Genomic DNA, 18687 nt, shown 5'->3' with positions numbered 1-18687 from the left:
GTGAGGTGGAGATCATGGTGAGGTGGAGACTACTCTGGTGAGGTGGAGATCATGGTGAGGTGGAGACGACCGCGGTGAGGTGGAGATTACTCTGGTGAGGTGGAGACGACCATGGTGAGGTGGAGATCATGGTGAGGTGGAGATCATGGTGAGATGGAGACTACTCTGGTGAGGTGGAGTCGAACACGGTGAGGTGGAGATCATGGTGAAATGGAGACGACCACGGTGAGGTGGAGATCATGGTGAGGTGGAGACGACCGCGGTGAGGTGGAGACTACTCTGGTGAGGTGGAGACAACCATGGTGAGGTGGAGATCATGGTGAGGTGGAGATCATGGTGAGATGGAGACGACCACGGTGAGGTGGAGATCATGGTGAGGTGGAGACTACTCTGGTGAGGTGGAGATTATGGTGAGATGGAGACGACCACGGTGAGGTGGAGATCATGGTGAGGTGGAGACTACTCTGGTGAGGTGGAGACGACCATGGTGAGGTGGAGATCATGGTGAGGTGGAGATCATGGTGAGGTGGAGACGACCATGGTGAGGTGGAGATCATGGTGAGGTGGAGACGACCACGGTGAATGAATAAAGCTGAAAAAACAGTTGAGGTGTATGAGAACATTGTGTTATTAGAGTGTATGAAGTGTCTACCGCCACCAGGTGAATTAACACGAAAAGAAGAAGGAGGAGAAGAAGAGGAGTCACACTCCAGTACAGCAGGTGGCGGTGTTCCGTGAGCCGCCGCTATTAAACAGACGAAGAAGAAGAGTCGGCGGCAGTAGAAGAAGAAGAGGAGACGTGGTGTGTCTGTATTTCAGCTCCCAAGGAAACTTTCTGAAAACCTTCGGGACCAGCTTTTCCCTCCGGGACAGAACCGGGACTGTTCAGCGCCACTTGGTGAGTTCATCGGCTGCTTCCGGTCTGTGGAACCGGGATCGTTAGAGACTGTAAACCTGCGTCTCAGCGAACAGGGCAAAAAGAGATGACCCGGGTTAATACAGAGATGACCCGGGTTAACAAAGAGATGACCCGGGTTAGTACATGGATGACCCGGGTTAGTACAGAGATGACCCGGGTTAACACAGAGATGACCCGGGTTAATACAGGGATGACCCGGGTTAGTACAGAGATGACCCGGGTTAACACAGAGATGACCCGGGTTAGTACATGGATGACCCGGATTAGTACAGAGATGACCCGGGTTAACACAGAGATGACCCGGGTTAATAGAGAGATGACCCGGGTTAATACAGGGATGACCCGGGTTAGTACAGAGATGACCCGGGTTAACACAGAGATGACCCGGGTTAGTACATGGATGACCCGGATTAGTACAGAAATGACCCGGGTTAATAGAGAGATGACCCGGGTTAGTACAGGGATGACCCGTGTGAGCTCCTCCACAGCAGGTTTTTTTTTTTTAAATAAGAAGTTTCTCAGAATAAAAGTCCGATAAAATAAAGTTGGATATCCAGGTAAACCTGATGGTGACGTCACAACGTCACAACCATCTAAATATTTGAGTCTTTACATGAAACTGCTGTTGGATTGTTTCTCCTGTGAGTAATAATCGGTGTTCACTGGAGGAGCTCTGGTTGTGTTGAACCCGAACTGAACATCAGATTAAATGTCCATTGATTCTGGGTTTGATTACGACGATCGTGAGATTCTAGTGATGACTGATGCGACTTGAACGCAAAGCTCGTGTGGGTCGTCCAGTTCGTACTCTCCACTGAGCAGCAGCTCTGGTTGTGGAGTCCGGGGATCATGTCCTGGTTTCATGATCTCTGGACTGAAACTGGATCTAAACCGAACCAGTGTCATCAAGTTCTGGAGCTTGACCTTTGAAAAACACCAGGGTGCTCGTTGTCCTCGTTATTGAAGCTCCTCCTCCTGCTCTGTGATTGGTCAGCTGCTGTCTCTGAGGACTGTGGAGGTCAGTAACAGTTTGTTTGTTTCTGTTCTCAGATTAAATGTTTGTCCTGAAGACTTTTCCTCTGTGTGAACCTGCAGCTCTGCAGCTTCTCAGACTGTTTTCCACCAACACTTTACCCACTCTCACTCTCTTCACCAAGGTAACCTCTTATCTGACAACACACACCAGGTTTTCACATAACAGTGACATCACAGGCCAAACATCAGCTGATCAGAGTAAAATCTGCATGTCCAGATGGTGACAGACTGAAGGAGATGCCATCATCCAGTGTCAGGTGAACAGCTTCACTGTCTGTGACTCTACTGGAGGGTGAACACCGCTCTTCATCAACATGGTGATGATGGTGGAGAGTCTCTCTACCATGTTGCTCCTGTAGTTCAGCTGCACTGAGACCAGGGGTGATCCATCAGCATCGATAAGGAAATCTGCCCTAAGCTCGATTTGAATTAACGTCGACTTTGACTTCAGGCTCAGGTCGTTCCATCACCACGATGTAGCCGAGTCCTGTCAACATTAGCTAACCCTAACCCTAACCAGGCTGGAAAAACCCTGCATTAGGCACATGTACAGACTTTATAAACAGCTCAGAGCAGTCGACTGTGGAAAAGAAGATCATGTTGCAGAAAGAAGGAAAAACAAGAGTCTATGTTGACCTGTCGTGTGTGATACAGCATCGTCCTGTGTTTGATGATAAAATGTTGACTTTGTCCTGTAGTTTGTTCATTTCACGGATGAACTCTGTCCTCGAAGTTGTGAGTGATTTAATGTCAGCAGTTACAGTCTACAGAGGCGTGGAGAGGTTTGACTGACGAGCTCTGTGCGCTGATACACGTATGGTTTCCTTCTTCAAGTAACTGTAGGTGCTCCGATAGCTCACCTGAGTGTCACCAGCTCGCTAAAGCTGTTACAAAAGTGCGTACATCAGACATGAAGCTGCTGTGGGGGAACGCAAACTCTCATGTTTGTTTCACTCTTGATAACATCTGACTGTGAGCATGAAAGATGACATATGAACCATGTGCATCTTTAGGTTTTTCCTTCAGTTTGTCACCGTCTGTATTTTAACAAGGCTCCACTTCTTCAGATCAGATCGGTCCTCCATCCTTCATCCTGAATCCTGGATCCACAGACTCTCAGCAGAACCTTTTTAAAAGAAGAGTCCAAACTAATATGTATACATTCAATAATTGTTATTGACATTAACACTGACGTAGGTCCTGTATGTGACATTAAAGGTGACGGAGATCCTGGTAACTGACGTAGGTCCTGTCTCTGTAGGATCCCTGTCCTCTTTGTGATGAAGCTAAAGAAATTCTGGAGCCATTCAGACACAGAGTGAGTGTGACTCCGCCTCCTCCTCTGTCTCACATTAATGATGTCCTCATGTTGATGTGACTGTAGATGAATCATGATGATCTGTGATGTCATCATCAGTTTCAGTGCCTTTACTTCTACATGATGAAGATGATGTTTGAACATTCAAACAGTGAAAAGTACAATCTGCTTTTCACTGATTTTACTGAAGCGTCACTTCTGAATCATCAGAGAAGAGAAGCCATGGTGATGACTTCACCTGTCATGATGACTGAAATGGGATAAAACAGTGATTTCTGCTCCAGGGACTCGCTTCATCCAATCACTTGTCCTGGTGCAGTTGTCATGACAACAGATGGTCTTGTTGAGTCGGAGGAGAGAGGAAGTCTCACTAACTGTGACTCTGTCTGTCCCACAGTTTGTCCTGCAGCAGGTGGACATCAGTCTTCAGGAGAACAGGGTATGGTTTGACCGGTACAGGTGGGACATACCTGTGTTTCACCTGAATGGACAGTTTGTGATGAAACATCGAGTGGACGTCGTCCTCCTGGACAAACTGCTACAGGAAGCAGAGACTCCCAAAGCATGATATCATATGTGATCTAATCATTATTGTTAATCATAATGTAAATGTCCAATAATCAATTAAACCAACCAATCAATCAATGTGTCTTTGCTAAAGAGATTTTATTAATGAAAAGCTGCAGGATGTCACTGAGCCAATCAGAGCAACCTCTCAGTGTGATGTCACAGCTGCAGATATGATGACCTTTACCATGAAAATTTAAAGCACAGGTTTCCTGTTGCTCCTCCTCATCCTCAGTGACTGACAGAAAGTTCAGATCAGTTCACCTCCCGCGCAGAGGCCATCAGAGACCATGTGAGACAGTGACACTGATCCGGATGTGCTCTGTGGTGACCTGAGGCATCCAGAGTGGGCTCTGCTTCTCGAACTTTATGCACACTAAAATAGTTTACAGTAATGTTTGATTTATTTAACACACAATGCACTGTTTTTAATAAACATACAGATGGAATGAAGCGATGCACCAGGCAAGAGGCAACACTTCACACATTAGTTCACTGATGGAATTAAATGACTCACATAGACCAACAGAGGCTTGTCAGAAAGCTCTGTCTCTGGATTAACAAGAAAAAACATGTCCGTATTTCAAACCACTGAGAACTGATAATGCTGTAAAGACAATGTGATATTTGAGAGCGTATGTTCTCCTGTGTGCTTCAGAGGAGTTGATTTTAAATCAATTTAACTTAAAAATGTATTACTTATCAAGAAGCCACCCATCACTTCCCCCTACAGCTTGTAGTCTGTTCTTGACTGTGCTGTGTGTTGGGATGAATGAATTGTGGATTAATCCAGGTCACATCCCCACAACATCAGTCAGTTACATTTGTACATCACATATTTGCACTTTTATGGAATGAAAATGTTTCTGTTGACAAACACCTTCATCCTCTAACAGTGCCTCAAGAGTTTTGTGTGTGTGTGTGTGTGTGTGTGCGCGTGTGCACACAGCTCCGAGAGGACTGCTCTAGGAATCAGCTGATAAGACAGTCAGCATCATGGGTCTAAAAACTGGTGTTGTCTCAAAATACCCATTCTGTTAATTCTGTCAGTCACCATGCCCTAAGTTCAAAGCTGACATGTATTCGATCCTTTTGTAATAGTAGTAGTTTCACTTCGTCACCTCCAGGTGTCGCCAACTGACTAAAACCGTCAGAAACGTGCGGACATCAGACAGGAGCTGCAGTAGAGGAACGCAAAATCTCATGTTCATTTCACTCTTGATAGCATCCGACTGTGAGCATTAAAAGATGGCGTATGCAACATTTGTGTGAGGTCGAGCACAGAATACAGAACAGACCATAATCTGAGGAGCCTTATATGCAAACTGTTCACTCCTGTTCACCTGTCACAGGTAAATCTGGAGTGAAACTGGATCACGGTCCTGTTTATTAACAGTGTAAACTGGGGAGAGTTTACATTTTGTTTCACTATATAACCTCAGTATACTGTCAATAATGTTACAATACATGACTCAATTAGGTTGTTAACCTGGATTTTTCTTCTCACTGTAGCAGTGGTGGAAAATAAATTAATATTTTTATTCAAGTAACTTAATAAATCTATTTACTCAAGCAAATACTGGTTTGAGTTACTACAGGATCTGAATACTGAAATCCTCACTGTTCAGCACACATTCAGAAACCACAGAGCTGGTTTCATTTCACCATCTGAAGGTCTCTGACAACAAGCCTGTGAATATTCTCATAGTCATAGTATCATAGTATCTCAAAGGAGTTTTGAATCGAAAGCAACTGGACTTGGTTATTTGTCTAGGAAGACGTTTCACCTCTCATCCAAGAGGCTTCATCAGTTCTTTCTCGCACCTGACCAGGCTGGGACTGGTCCAACTATCTGGTGTGGAGACCCAGGTATTTTTAACCTCTGGGAGGGGCTTTCACAAGGCTGATGATGTCACTGGTTCCCTCACTGGTTCCCCACTGTGGTTCGAAAGAGGAGTGAAAGAAGCCATCTATGTGAAAGTAGAGAAACCATCCCTCAACAGGGGAGGAGGCCTCAGACACCACCTATCTCCAATTTACAATGCTGCCCTTTCATCCCTTCCCAGGAGATTCAACAATTTAACCTCTAAGAAAAACAACTGTTCACAAGTGGCATGTGACTCCAACGACTGTCATTATAACACAATAGGGCTCTAACAAAGTCAAAACCAACTCTCCACCAAGACAGTCACTCTAACGACTGGAGCACAAAGGGAACCAGTGACATCATCAGCCTTGTGAAAGCCCCTCCCAGAGGTTAAAAATACCTGGGTCTCCACACCAGTTAGTTGGACCAGTCCCAGCCTGGTCAGGTGCGAGAAAGAACTGATGAAGCCTCTTGGATGAGAGGTGAAACGTCTTCCTAGACAAATAACCAAGTCCAGTTGCTTTCGATTTAAATCTCCTTTGAAAGTCTCTGACAACCAAATATTTGTAGCTGAAACATCCTGACAGTCGCTCTTTACCATGTCATTGTATTACAATCTCTTCTTTATTTTGAAATATCAAGACTTTTGTCTCTAAATGCTTCCACTTTATTCTTTGTCCCACTGCACCACTCTGATGCCTGGAACATAACAATGAAAAGAGACACAGTGTTACAGTTTCGGTCTGTTAATTTAAGGACAAGGACAACGAGAGGGAAAGGTCTTTGACCAGGTGCTTGGTTGTACCTGTTGTGTGTCACACAGAGAAAAAAAACAGATTTCATCTTTTATTCTGAACCCTAAAAACACCTGACTCACCAGAGTTACCTGATCTTATGAGCTCATCAATATTTAATCTGCTGAAGGTTCAGAGTCACTGACTGTTGGCCAATCGCAGTCCTCCTCCATCCCTGTGACCTGAAAGCACAGTGAGGTATTGCAGAGTGTGGTGGTTGTCATGGAGATGGTCAGGTTTGTTTTCAGTCAGGTGGAGTTGTGTTGATGGCGTCCGGCAGCATCAGCAGCAACAGCAGAGCTGTGGATGTTCAGTTTGCTCTGCAGAGAGCCAAGAGAAAGATCAGCAGTCTGCAGCAGCAGCTTAGCCACAAGTAAGAGACATGAGGGTTCAGACTGAAGGTTGTTGATGAGGTGAAACCACAGGAAACTAAAATCAGGTGCAGTTTCTCAAACAGATTCTGGTCAGTGATGTTAAACTGACTCTGAATTCATCAGATAAACTAACCAGAATTAATGAGTCTGTAAAGTCACCTGGCAGAGCTGATCTGAGATCTGTCCACAGCAATGTTTATTCACATTCAGGATAGAAAGGTACTTACTATCTGTTTGAGTAACTAACTAACTAATGAATGTAGACAGTCCAGTCCAGCTGGAGAATCCAGTTTTACTGATCTGAGGTGAACTCTGACAGACTTCAGGTTCTGCTGAAGATAAAACAGAGTGACTGCTTTGTGAGTCTGGAGGGTTTATCAGTGGATTGGAGTCCAGCTCAGCATGCTGGGAAACTGAGTCCAGCTGAGACATCAGCAGGAATCAGTTTGTTTTTGTGGAGAGAATCAGACAGATGGAGGCTCATTGAGTCTGACTGTTTAGAGGATTTGGTGACTAGTTTACTGACTGACTGGTTTGCTGACTGGTTTGTCTCTGTTGTTATTTTTGTCAGTTCACCCTTTGATATTAATGAACAAGTGTCTGTGGGATCCAAACCTCCTGCTCAAGAGTCTGTTGTTTTCTCGTCCAGTTTTGGACGTGGTCTGGAGGTGACTGTGACAGAGAGTGGTCTGTACTGAACACAGTGTGGTACAGATTAAACAGCCAGTGAGCTGTAAGAACCATGTGACCTGCCAGTCATATGATCAGATGTATAGACTGACTGGGTTTAACTGATCCTTCTGAACTCTACTGGTCTCCAGCAGGTGAGTCCCTGTTTACTGGTCTGACTGGTATTTCCTCTGTGGAGTCAGTATCATGATGTAAAGGTCACTGCATTATTGTTTAAGATCAGTGCTTTTCACACTGTTGTGATCTGTGAACCTGTTGTTCTGCTGATGCTCTGTTTACGTTGTGTTAAAGGTCAGAGACCTGTTAGCTGCTGATGTCAGTGTGTACCACCAGTCCTGAGTGATGTCATCGTGGTTTCACATCCATGAGCTCAGGGAATTCTTTGGTCCAGAATCCACTCATAGATGAACTGATTAGAATTTGGTGGTAAAAGGTCAAAGGTCACTGTGACCTCACAAATCACATGTGTGACCATAACTCATGAATTAATTAACTAATAATTAATGACACAATTTAACACAAATGTCTAACGAGTGCACGCGTGCGTGTGAACCACTAAGGCCAAAAGTCCATTTAACATCTACAGCTGTCTACAGTCTGTTCCTTATTTATTTGGCTGGATTTATTCTTCTGTAAAGCTGTCACTCTGATAATGATGACAATGATGATGATGATGATGATGATGATGATGATGATAATGAAGTCTGAATCCTCCAGGTCTAGATCTAGATCAGTGTTTCTGATGTGGATTTTCTGTTTCTAGAGAAACCAGTTCAGAGAGTCCTGAGGAGATCAATCTGTCAACATGGACACCCAGCAAGGAGCTCAGGGAGTCTCTGATGGACATGTACAGAGGTAAATACTACTACTACAAATATCACTGCTACTACATATGTAGAGAGGTAAATACTCCAGCACAGTGGAGGGTTAGGGTTATGTGGATATCATGTTAGGGAGTGAGGATGTGCAGTCTTACTGGTTTTACTGGAACTGACTCCACCATCAGGTCTGATATTATGTCTCTGTTCAGCTGCACCATCGTGTTTCTGGGACATGAAACAAACTGTTTACTTTTTATCAGAGATGATTCTTTACTGAATAAAATGACAGGTGGTTTATTTCTACAGCACCATTCAGACACAAGGAAACGCATTAAAATAGAACATTAAAAACGAGAGATGAGAATCAATAAAATATGTCATTTTAAAAGAACAGCTGCAGTGATAAAAGGCATTGAAAACTGTGAATGATGTGATTTATTGGTGAGCTGCAGCAGACAGTGATGTTTTAACCCTGAGCTCACAGTTACAGTGGAGCTCAGATGTTCAGGAAGCTGGTTCCACAGGTGAGGAGCAGAGAAACTAAAAGCTGCTTCACCTGGTTCTGATTCTGGGAACACTTGAATGAGCCTATCCCAGATTACTTGAGGGTCTGGACTTATATCATACAAGTAGATCAGACATGAGTTCAGACCAGAGACCATCCAGGTCTTTACAGACCAGTAGTAGGATTTTAAAATTCTGTCCTTTGACTCACAGGACGTCAGAGGAGTGATAAGGTTGACTCTGGTTGACCTGTGAAGACACCGTTACAACAGTCAGGCTGCTGAAAATAAATGCATGAATACGTTTTTCGGTGCCATGTTTAGACAGAAATCCTTTGAATCTTGCTTTGTTTTTCAGATGGTAGTTGACTGATTTTGTAATTGTCGGCTGTCAAAATTTAAGTCTTAGTCCATAACAACACCAAGATTTCTGGCTTGAGCTGTAGGTTTAAGTGTCATGGATTCAAGATGACAACTGACTTTAATCTTTCTTCTTTGGGGCCAAAAACAAGGAGGTAAGCTGGTCTTTAAACGCAGACCTGAGGTTTGTGTTCAAGGGTTAAAAGTTCTGCGTTAAGACAGATTTATAGTAAACAGGGAAACATCACTGCTGCAACATTTCAAACTGTTTTTCACCATGTGAAATCCCATTATTAGTGTGGTGGTGTAGTGAGTCAGTTTGTTCAGCAGGGTGTGCCATGGTCCTTCACACAGACTAACACTGAACAGCATTGACAGCATTGAGATGAGGTCAAAGGTCATAGCTCACACACAGGAATACTATTACTACTGATTATAAACCAAGTGTCAACACATAATAGAATAAAAGAACTAAAATATTGTTGAGGTAAACTGAAGCTTTGAAACAATTCAGGTTAAATACAAGAAAAAATAGTTTAAAATGTTTTATAACAAAAGATCTATTCATTTATCAGACTGAAAAAAGAAAGTAGAAACCTGCCTGAACAGATAAATACAACATAACACTACACAAACATCTACAGGTGTGAATGGCTCCCTCACTTAAACAGGTGTGAATGATTGCTTAAATTAAATAGATGTGAACAGTTCCCTCTGTTAAACAAGGTGTGAACATGCCTCTGTCTTCTGACAGTAATCTGATGATGCTCGGTCCTCCATCATGGCGCAGTGCGTCCTCAGTAATCTGCTGTGTAAATCTGTCTGGAGGACATCGGTATATTTGGAGTTTGACTTTCTGCTTCATTAAACATGTTTGCAGTTAAACGTTGAGCTGAGAGGCTGATGTTAACACAGAGGATGAAACCTGCTGGAGATCAATGACAGACATAATTATTATTAGTTACCACAGCAACAACCATTTTATCCTGTTTTCACAATACACAGGTAAAGAATAGAATTACACCATTCATTTAATGTGGTCAGTTTATACACGGTGAGTGTTATGTTGTGTGTTGGTGCAGTCACTTGGATGACCCTGAGTTTTATTTTGTAGGAGCCTTTCAGTCAGGACCAGCTGTAACTCTGAGGTAGAACTGCAGTAGTATTTGATGTACTGCAGTAGTATTTGCAGAACTGACTGTGGACCACATGACAGAAATTGAATGAACATTGTTTATTAATTTCTCAGTGTCTCTCTCTCCTCTTGGTGATAATCCATCATCTGTCGGTGTCTCTCGCCCAGATTCATCTCACCATATGAAACAGTTGTGGAGGAAACACAGTATTCAGTCTGTCAGTCAGTGGAGCCAGACTCAGATCACTCCATATGTGTCCTCTGTTTAGTTCTGTCTCTTCTTCAGTGGTGGCAGTGTGTCAGTCCCACACATACTCTGATCATTACACAACATCACACCTCCACTATGCTGATAGAGTCAGAGCAGCACCACAACACAGTTATTATCAGCTAATTATTTGGATTATTACCAGATTATTATCAGATGATTACCATATTATTACAAGATTATTATCAGATTATTATATTATTGTTACCAGATTATTACCAGATGATTACCATATTATTATCAGATTATTATCTGGATCTGCACCAAACTGTACAAACTCATAGATCAACATCATTGATGTCTGATTTACATTCAGATTCAAATATTATTTCCTGAGAAACATTAGAGGGTCTTCCTAGACCAGGACCCAGCCCTCTACTAGGTTTGGTGCAATAAGTCCAGGACATCTTGTGTAATCCTGCTGACAAACAAACAAACAAAGAGGTGAAAACATAATGTCCTTGGTGGAGGTAATGGTGGGTAAGACAACCAAAATAAAACCAGAGCTGGAATAAACTTTTAAATGAGTGAATAAACTTAACTGATGAAGAGTCATCACTGATCAGAGCTTTATCTGATCGCTGAGCTGCCCCCCCCCCCCCCCCCCCCCACCACCACACACACACACACACACACACACACACACACACACACACACACACACACACACACACTGGTCAGTACATTAATATAAAGACAGAAGAGGAAGACAAAAGTAGAGTGAGGCTGAGAGTAAATGAGAAGAGAGAGAGAGAGGAGGCCGTCGTGTGAACTGTGTTTAATCTGCAGAGTGGGTGGTCCACACACACACTCTGTATTGTTAAATGAGGGTGGGCTGCAGACTCTGGTTTGTTTGAACAGACTGAAGTAGGTGCTATTCATGTCTCTTTGGAGGAATGTGTGTGTGTGTGTGTGTGTGTTGCTGATTCTAGTGCAGATGTACCGGAACATCCAGTTTCTCTGTGTTTCCACATGAAGAATCTGAAATTTAAAACAGTCTAAATTTGAGTAGTCCTGTTGTCTGAGTTGGAAATGGTGACTTCTGCTCCGGGGGGGGGGGGGGGCGCTGCAGAGCTGAAGGGGGCAAAGACACAGACCTGTACCATATGTTGATCTGACTCAGTGTAATTTGACATCCTGAGGAGATTATCATCTCTGATGTCCCTCCAGAATAAAGCTCCAGAGAAACAGAGGCTGCAGAACTTCACTGAGAATCCTCCTGTTTTTAAGTTTCCTTCAGTATCACAGTGAAACAGCGATGTTGTCTGAACATCAGGCTTTACTACAGACAAGAGCTGATCACAGCTGATCACAGCTGATTCATCTGGGATCAGCTGGGATCAGCACCATGTGATGAGCTGCTACAGGCACTTTCTCTGCTGATGGCTTTAATTTTGTGTTGTTCTGTTTGTTCTCAAACAGATCAGCAGAGATGTTCTGACTGTGTAAAGGCTGTTTTACAGTGAATCATCACAGGTGTGTACACTCCGTATACCTGAGTCTAGGTGTCAAAACTGTAGAAAACATCTAGTTGTTTGGTTTTTAAAACTCCAGAAAATGTCCTAAAGTTTGTCTCATAAGTTCAGAGTCTAAAATATTCAGTTTACTGTCGTACGTAATAAAGACGAGGAGCATTCTTACATTGTAAAAGCTCAAATGACCGATCAAATCAAAAAGCTGCTGATTAATTTTTAAATGTTTAATAAAACTGTTTGTGGATGAAACCTGCTTCATGAACGCTCAGATTAACTCTGTGCTGCAGGACTGTTTGTGTAGATGTATGTCGTACATCAGTATTTACTGTACATCCCTCTGTATTAATATAAATGTGTGTGTGTGTGTGTGTGTGTGTGTGTGTGTGTGTGTGTGTGTGTGTGTGTGTGTTTGTGTGTGTGTGTGTGTCCGTGTCCTGTATAAGTTGCTTCTCTCCTCGGCTTAATGTCGGTATCTAAATTCATGTGCGGCGTGGTGGCGGCGTGGTGTCGGCGGGCCGGATCACAGGCGGATTGTGTCGGATTTGAGCTGAAGCCTCTTTAATCATCATAACACCGTCATTAATATTCATGCAGTCAGCTGGAGCCCCCCCACACTCACTGCACCAAACTTTCTGCACAAAATGTATTAAATACAGCTTAAAAAATTAATGGACTTTAGTTTATATTACATGAAGGGGGGGGGGGTGTACACGCCTTCTCATTCCTCTCTTCATTGGTGATTGTAGATGGGCCTCTGATTGGCCTTTGTGTTTTCCCTTTTTTCTGCAGATTTTTCCATCTTTGACAAGACTTCAAAGCGAGCGCGAGGCATGAACGGTCATTTAGAAGGATTTAAGCACATTATCACATCTGTAATTGTACATGAATAATAAGCAGAGCCGCCGCGCTCAATTAGCTCTGAGTCCACAAGAAGATCAGAGACAGGGGGGAGAACAGGGGAGGACGGGGGAGGCAGAGGACGACAGGAAATGAGAAAAGTTTCAAAGTGAAAATGCTCAAAGAGGAAATTATTCAATAACTGTAATACAGCAGAACCAGGACCAGGACCAGGACCAGGACCAGACACTGTTTCTCACCTGGAGTCTGTCTGTCGATGTGACAGGAAACAAACTGTGAGGAGCTTTAATGTTCCTGAAGGTTCTTTATGTTCTGACTCCAGGTTTGATTTTCTACACTTTCTTTCTCTCTGGCTCTTTAAAAAAAATACTACAATACCCATGAGCCTCAGCTGCTGTTACTGTCAGAGGTGTGAATATGTGATCAGGTTTCTACAGAGTGTAAAGGTGTAGGAGTTTCAGGTGATCCACCTCAGACAGGTTTATGACGTTCAGCTCAAACTGTTTGAAGCTACAACACTGCTCCAAGCACCAGCCAATCGCCTGTCATTATCAGTCAATTGCCAGCCAATCACCTGTTAATGAGATGTCAATAAATCTTTAATGAGCAGTGATCCTGTCTGTCTTTCACCTGTCTGTCTCTATCGGTCTTTAAGGAGCAGTGATCGTGTGGTCATGTTGAGCTTTCTAAATATTTGCATCTCATTAGCGGAGTAAACACTGTCTCAATATCTCATTAAAGGCAGTTAACGACACATTAAAGACTCCACCAATCAGAGCGCAGTTCCTCAGGTGTAATTAAGATGGTGGCAGATCTCATGTTAAATGCTCATTAGGTCAAAGTAAACAGAACACACTGAGATTGCTCAACAGACGGAACATGTGTTACTGTGAGAGAGAGACAGATGAGCGAGACAGACAGGTGAGAGAGAGACAGATGAGAGACAGACAGGTGAAAAAGACACAGATGAGAGACAGACAGGTGTGGTTCAATGTGTATCTGTTTTTCAGCTAACCCCAGAGTTAACGTGGAGCTGCGACAGCGTTTGCCCTCACCTGCCAGACAGCAACACAGTAACCCTGACAGGTAATGACATCACCTCCTCCTGTGTGACCCCTGTTACTGCCCCCTACAGGCCGCAGTGTTCATTAAGGATAAATACTTCCTATGAGAACTGCAGCCATGAGAATGTGAGTCTTCAGCTCTGTGTGCTGGCAGAGCCTGGACTGAGACTCCAGGTGCATTCTGGGAGTCAGAGGTCAGATTAACGACACAGTATTGACCATAACTGCAGGCACCTCTTCATCAGAAAATTATAAATGTGTAGTCTCCTCAGTGTATCATTAGTTTGTTCATCATGTTTTATTTTGATAGAGACAGGAAAGGCCGGGGAGAGAGGGGATGACGTGTAGCATACGACCTGGGCTGGACTCGAACCTGGCTCACTGCAGTAAGGACGCAGTATCATCAGTTTAATAGGAATCACACCAACTGTATGGGAATGAAAAACAAATAGAATTAGATACACAAATGTCTTGCACACAAAAACACACAACATGAAGCAGAGGAAGAGGATGGAGCAGCAGCTGAACGTCAGCTGGTGTCATTACAGCTCTGAGACAAACAAAATCGTGAGGCAGCTGCAGGCTGTGGTGATTTCACAGGTCACTAAAGGTCAAGTTCAGATTCAAGTTTAACAAACTCAACCCGTGACACCACATCCAATCAAAGCTGTTACAGAGGGTCACATGTTCAATCCTCAAATCACATCTTCCTCCTTCTCAGATGGCATTGGCTGGACATCACACTCTTCATCAGATTTTACTACACCTCCCTCTCCTCAGTGTCCTAACTGAGTCAGACCTGAACCCACAGAGATGAAACATGTGTTGACCCGATTCAGTGTGACATCACTTCCTGAGGATGTCATAATCTCTGATGGCTCTCCAGAATAAAGCTCCATAGACAAAGAGGCTACAGAACTTCATTCAGTCCTCATGTTTTCTGTTCTCTTTCTGATGTGTTCGACAGATTGGGGATCAGTCTGAATCTGGACTACACCGAGTGGCTGCAGGGTAACATCCACTCATCCATCCATCCATCCATCCACCCATCCACCCATCCATCCACCTATCCATCCACCCACTCATCTGCCCATCCACCCATCCACCCATCCATCCATCCATCCACTCAATTGCAAGTGTAAAGAAATGATCAGAAATCCTGAGATGTCTATCTCTCTGTCTGTCTCTCTGTCTGTCTCTCTGTCTCTCTCTCTGTCTCTCAGCCTCTCAGCACTTCCAGGGGCCTTCAAGCTCTTGCTCCCCCTCCCCTTTGTCGCACAGGAGGTCTGTCTCTCCATTGTCCTCCATGCCTTTGGGAGGTGCAAGGGAGATGGAGATGGACCTTTCCCCCAACAGAGGTCCTTCTCCTCGGGCAGAGAGCTGCGGAGACAAGCATGGTGATGGAGGTGGAGCAACCAGAGGTCCTGGAAGTCCTGCCCTCAGAAGACACCTGGTCACTGCTGACGACAGGTGAGAGGGGGGATACTACAACTACTCTTACTAATACCACTACTACCACTAAAAGTAATAATAATAATAATGATTATACAGTGCCTTGCAAAAGTAGTCACCCCCCTTGGTATTCTTTCTATTTGTTGCCTTACAACCTGGAATTTAAAAGGAATTTTGGGGGGGGTTGTATCCTTTAATTTACACAACATAACTACCACTTTGAAGATGCAGAGTATTTTTTTTATTGTGAAACAAACAAGAAATAAGACAAAAAAACAGAAAACCTGAGCGTGCATAACTATTCACCCCCCCCCAAAGTCAGTACTTTGTAGAGCCACCTTTTGCAGCAATTACAGCAGCAAGTCTCTTTGGGTACGTCTCCACAAGCTTGGCACATCTAGCCACTGGAATTTCTGCCCATTCTTCATGGCAAAACTGCTCCAGCTCCTTCAAGTTGGATGGGCGCTGCTTGTGTACAGCAATCTTTAAATCATACTCGAGATTCTCAATTGGATTGAGGTCTGGGCTTTGACTGGGCCATTCCAGGACATTTAACTATTTCTCCTTAAACCTGCTTTAGCCTCCGTCCCAGTCTCAAATCTCTGGAAGACTCAAACAGGCTTCCCTCAAGAATTTCTCTTTATTTTGTGCCACCGATCTTTCCTTCAGTTCTGACCAGTTTCCCAGTCCCTGCTGATGAAAAACATCCCAACAGCATGATGCTGCCACCACCATGCTTCACTGTGGGGATGGTGTTCACAGCGTGGTGAGAGCTGTTAGGTTTGTGCCAGACAAAGCATTGTCCTTGATGGCCAAAAGGTTTAATTTAAGTCTCATCTGACCACAGCACCTTCTTCCACATGTCAGGGGAGTCTCCAATATGCCTTTTGGCAAATTCCAAAGGGTCTACCTTATTTTTTTGTTTAAGCAGTGGCTTTTTCCTGGCCACTCTTCCATGAAGTCCAGCTCTGTACAGCATGTGGCTTTTAGTGGTCCTATGGACAGATACTCCCATCTTTGCAGTAGAGCTGCCCAGCTCCTTCAGGGTTATCTTTGGCCTCTTGGTTGCTTCTCTGATTAATACCCTCCTTGCCTGGTCCATTACTTTTGGTGGACAACCCTCTCTTGGCAGGTTTGCTGTGGTGGCATAATCTTTCCATTTTCTAATCATGGATTTAATGGTGCTCTGTGGGATGTTCAGGGTTTGGGATATTTTTTTATAACCCAACCCTGATCTGTATGTCTGTCTCTGATCTGTGTGGAGAGTTCCTTGGTCTTCATGCTGTCGCTTGCTTGGTGGTAGCCCTCACCTACTGGTATTGCGCTGGTGTTGACTCTGGGGGCTATCAGAACAGGTGTAGATATACTCAGAGCATTTGACACTTAGATTCCCAACAGATGGATCTTATTTAACTAATTATTTGGCTTCTGAAGGTAATGGTTGGGGCTTCAAAGTACACACCACTTTTCAGTTTTATTGTTTTTAGAATTATTTAAGTTTTTTCCCCATTTAACTTAGTATTTTGTGTAGGTCCATTACTTAAAATCAAATTGAAAATCCATTTAAATTCCAGGTTTTAAGGCAACAAAATAGAAAGAATACCAAGGGGAGTGAATACTTTTGCAAGGCAATGTAATTTTATGGAGAAAATGTAGTTAAATGTCTTAAAGTTTAGACTCTGGAGCTGTTGTCTCTCTGTCAAATGTATTTGTATTAGAGTAACAGATGAAGCTGTGAAAACTGAAGTGACAGACAAACTCAAAGTAATGAAAGGAGCTTTAGTGTCAGTAGAGGTGGAAACTCTAAAAGGAATGGAAATGTAAGCTGAAGTAGTGGTACTGAAAGAGTCAGAGGTAAGTGCTGTAGGGAGCTGATTTTATGGTTTAAAGAAAACTGCTGATAAGACTATAAGTGCAAGTTCATGTTAATGTACTAAAAGGAATTAAAGTCTCCACAGAGATGGAAACACTGAAGAGAGTTAAACTGATCTAATCAGTTGAAGTGAAAGTAATCAAATGAGTTGACATTTCATTTCAAGTGCAGGTGCTGAAAGGAGCTGAAGGGTCAAATAAAGTCAAGTGAAAATAATAAAATACGTTGGCATATCAGTAGAAGTGGAAACAAGAAAAAGAAATTAAATATCCAATGACGTGTAAACAGTAAACAGAGTTCAAGAGAAAGCTGTGAAAGGAATTGAAGTGTAATTTAAAATAAAAGTGCTGAAAGGTGTGGAAGTGTCCACAGATATGGAAATACTGAAAGGAACTAAACTGTCAGTTGAGCAGCTAAAGTGTTCTGGGCAGTTTGTGAGGTTTATTTAGAGTATTAATCATCATCATCATCATCATCATATTCACTTGGTTCTTTTCTTAGTCAAGTTGTTTAAAATGTGCTTTCAAATAAAAAAACTAGAGAAGAAACAGAGATAGTGTTTATTTATTTAGCCCTTTATAAAAATAAAATTAAACTAAAACACATAAACATGTTCATGTAGGACAAGAATTCATGTCATTTTTAAAGATGAATTCAATGTGTGAATGTTTTACTTAACAGATATATTTACTGCACCAGATGCAGTTGAAAGCTCATTCCTATCTGAACAGGTTGACAGTGTGAAGTTTTACATTTGTGTTGAATTAAAAAGTTTTACCTTAAAAACTAAGCTAACAAACATTAATATCCCAGTCAGAAAAAAAACACACTGCTTCACAACTGGAGAGGAAAACATCATTGATGTACAGATTAGGGGTTAGCTGTTGCTATGTTAGCCTAAACAAGCTAATGTTAGCCTAAACAAGTGAACGTTAGCCTCTGTGAAGGTTGTGTGTGGAGCATAGCTACAACAGAGGTCAGTGTCAGACAGTAGTAGTAATGTTATTGATATAAAGTGAGATTCTCGCAGTCTGGACTCTGTACAGATCTGAGGTCTGTCTCTGAGCTGTTTCCTCATGTGGCTCTGTTTACACTTTGACTTCTTCTACAACTTGTCCTGATGATCCAGAGACTCGATATCTCTAGACAACAGTCATGGTGTGTGTGTGTGTGTGTGTGTGTGTGTGTGTGTGTGTGTGTGTGTGTGTTCTTTCACAAATCGCTGTGGACCTGCTGCTCTCATTCCTTGTGTAGTTGTGTACTGTGCCTGTCTTCTTTTTCTCTTCTGGTTTGTTGTCAGACTAGAACAGTTGT

The 18687-nt window shown here is 43.1% G+C and overlaps 1 protein-coding gene across 5 annotated transcripts in view; it reads left to right on the top strand.

Moving 5' to 3' along the window:
- Window positions 1-554: 554 nt before the first annotated feature.
- Window positions 555-18687, top strand: part of mipol1 (mirror-image polydactyly 1) — a 60440-nt gene continuing 42307 nt past the window's right edge. For 3 of the 5 annotated variants that reach the window (XM_071498958.1, XM_071498957.1, XM_071498961.1), the window contains exons 1-5: window positions 3836-6873; window positions 8328-8419; window positions 13995-14070; window positions 15016-15059; window positions 15272-15518. In XM_071498958.1, coding sequence (XP_071355059.1) covers window positions 6767-6873; window positions 8328-8419; window positions 13995-14070; window positions 15016-15059; window positions 15272-15518 — 566 coding nt within the window. In that variant the 5' untranslated portion in view covers window positions 3836-6766. Of the gene's footprint in view, window positions 899-3835; window positions 6874-8327; window positions 8420-13075; window positions 13874-13905; window positions 14071-15015; window positions 15060-15271; window positions 15519-18687 lie in introns of those variants that run through there. The other 2 variants (XM_071498960.1, XM_071498959.1) reach the window with 2 other exon arrangements.

The sequence above is a fragment of the Trachinotus anak genome, unplaced genomic scaffold (genome assembly GCF_046630095.1).
Source record: "Trachinotus anak isolate AG129_WGS33_773 ecotype Australia unplaced genomic scaffold, CSIRO_AGI_Tana_v1 ptg000015l, whole genome shotgun sequence".
Classification (NCBI taxonomy): domain Eukaryota; kingdom Metazoa; phylum Chordata; class Actinopteri; order Carangiformes; family Carangidae; genus Trachinotus; species Trachinotus anak.
The sequence above is the reverse complement of the archived record's forward strand: the minus strand, read 5'-3'. Positions and strand labels throughout refer to the sequence as shown.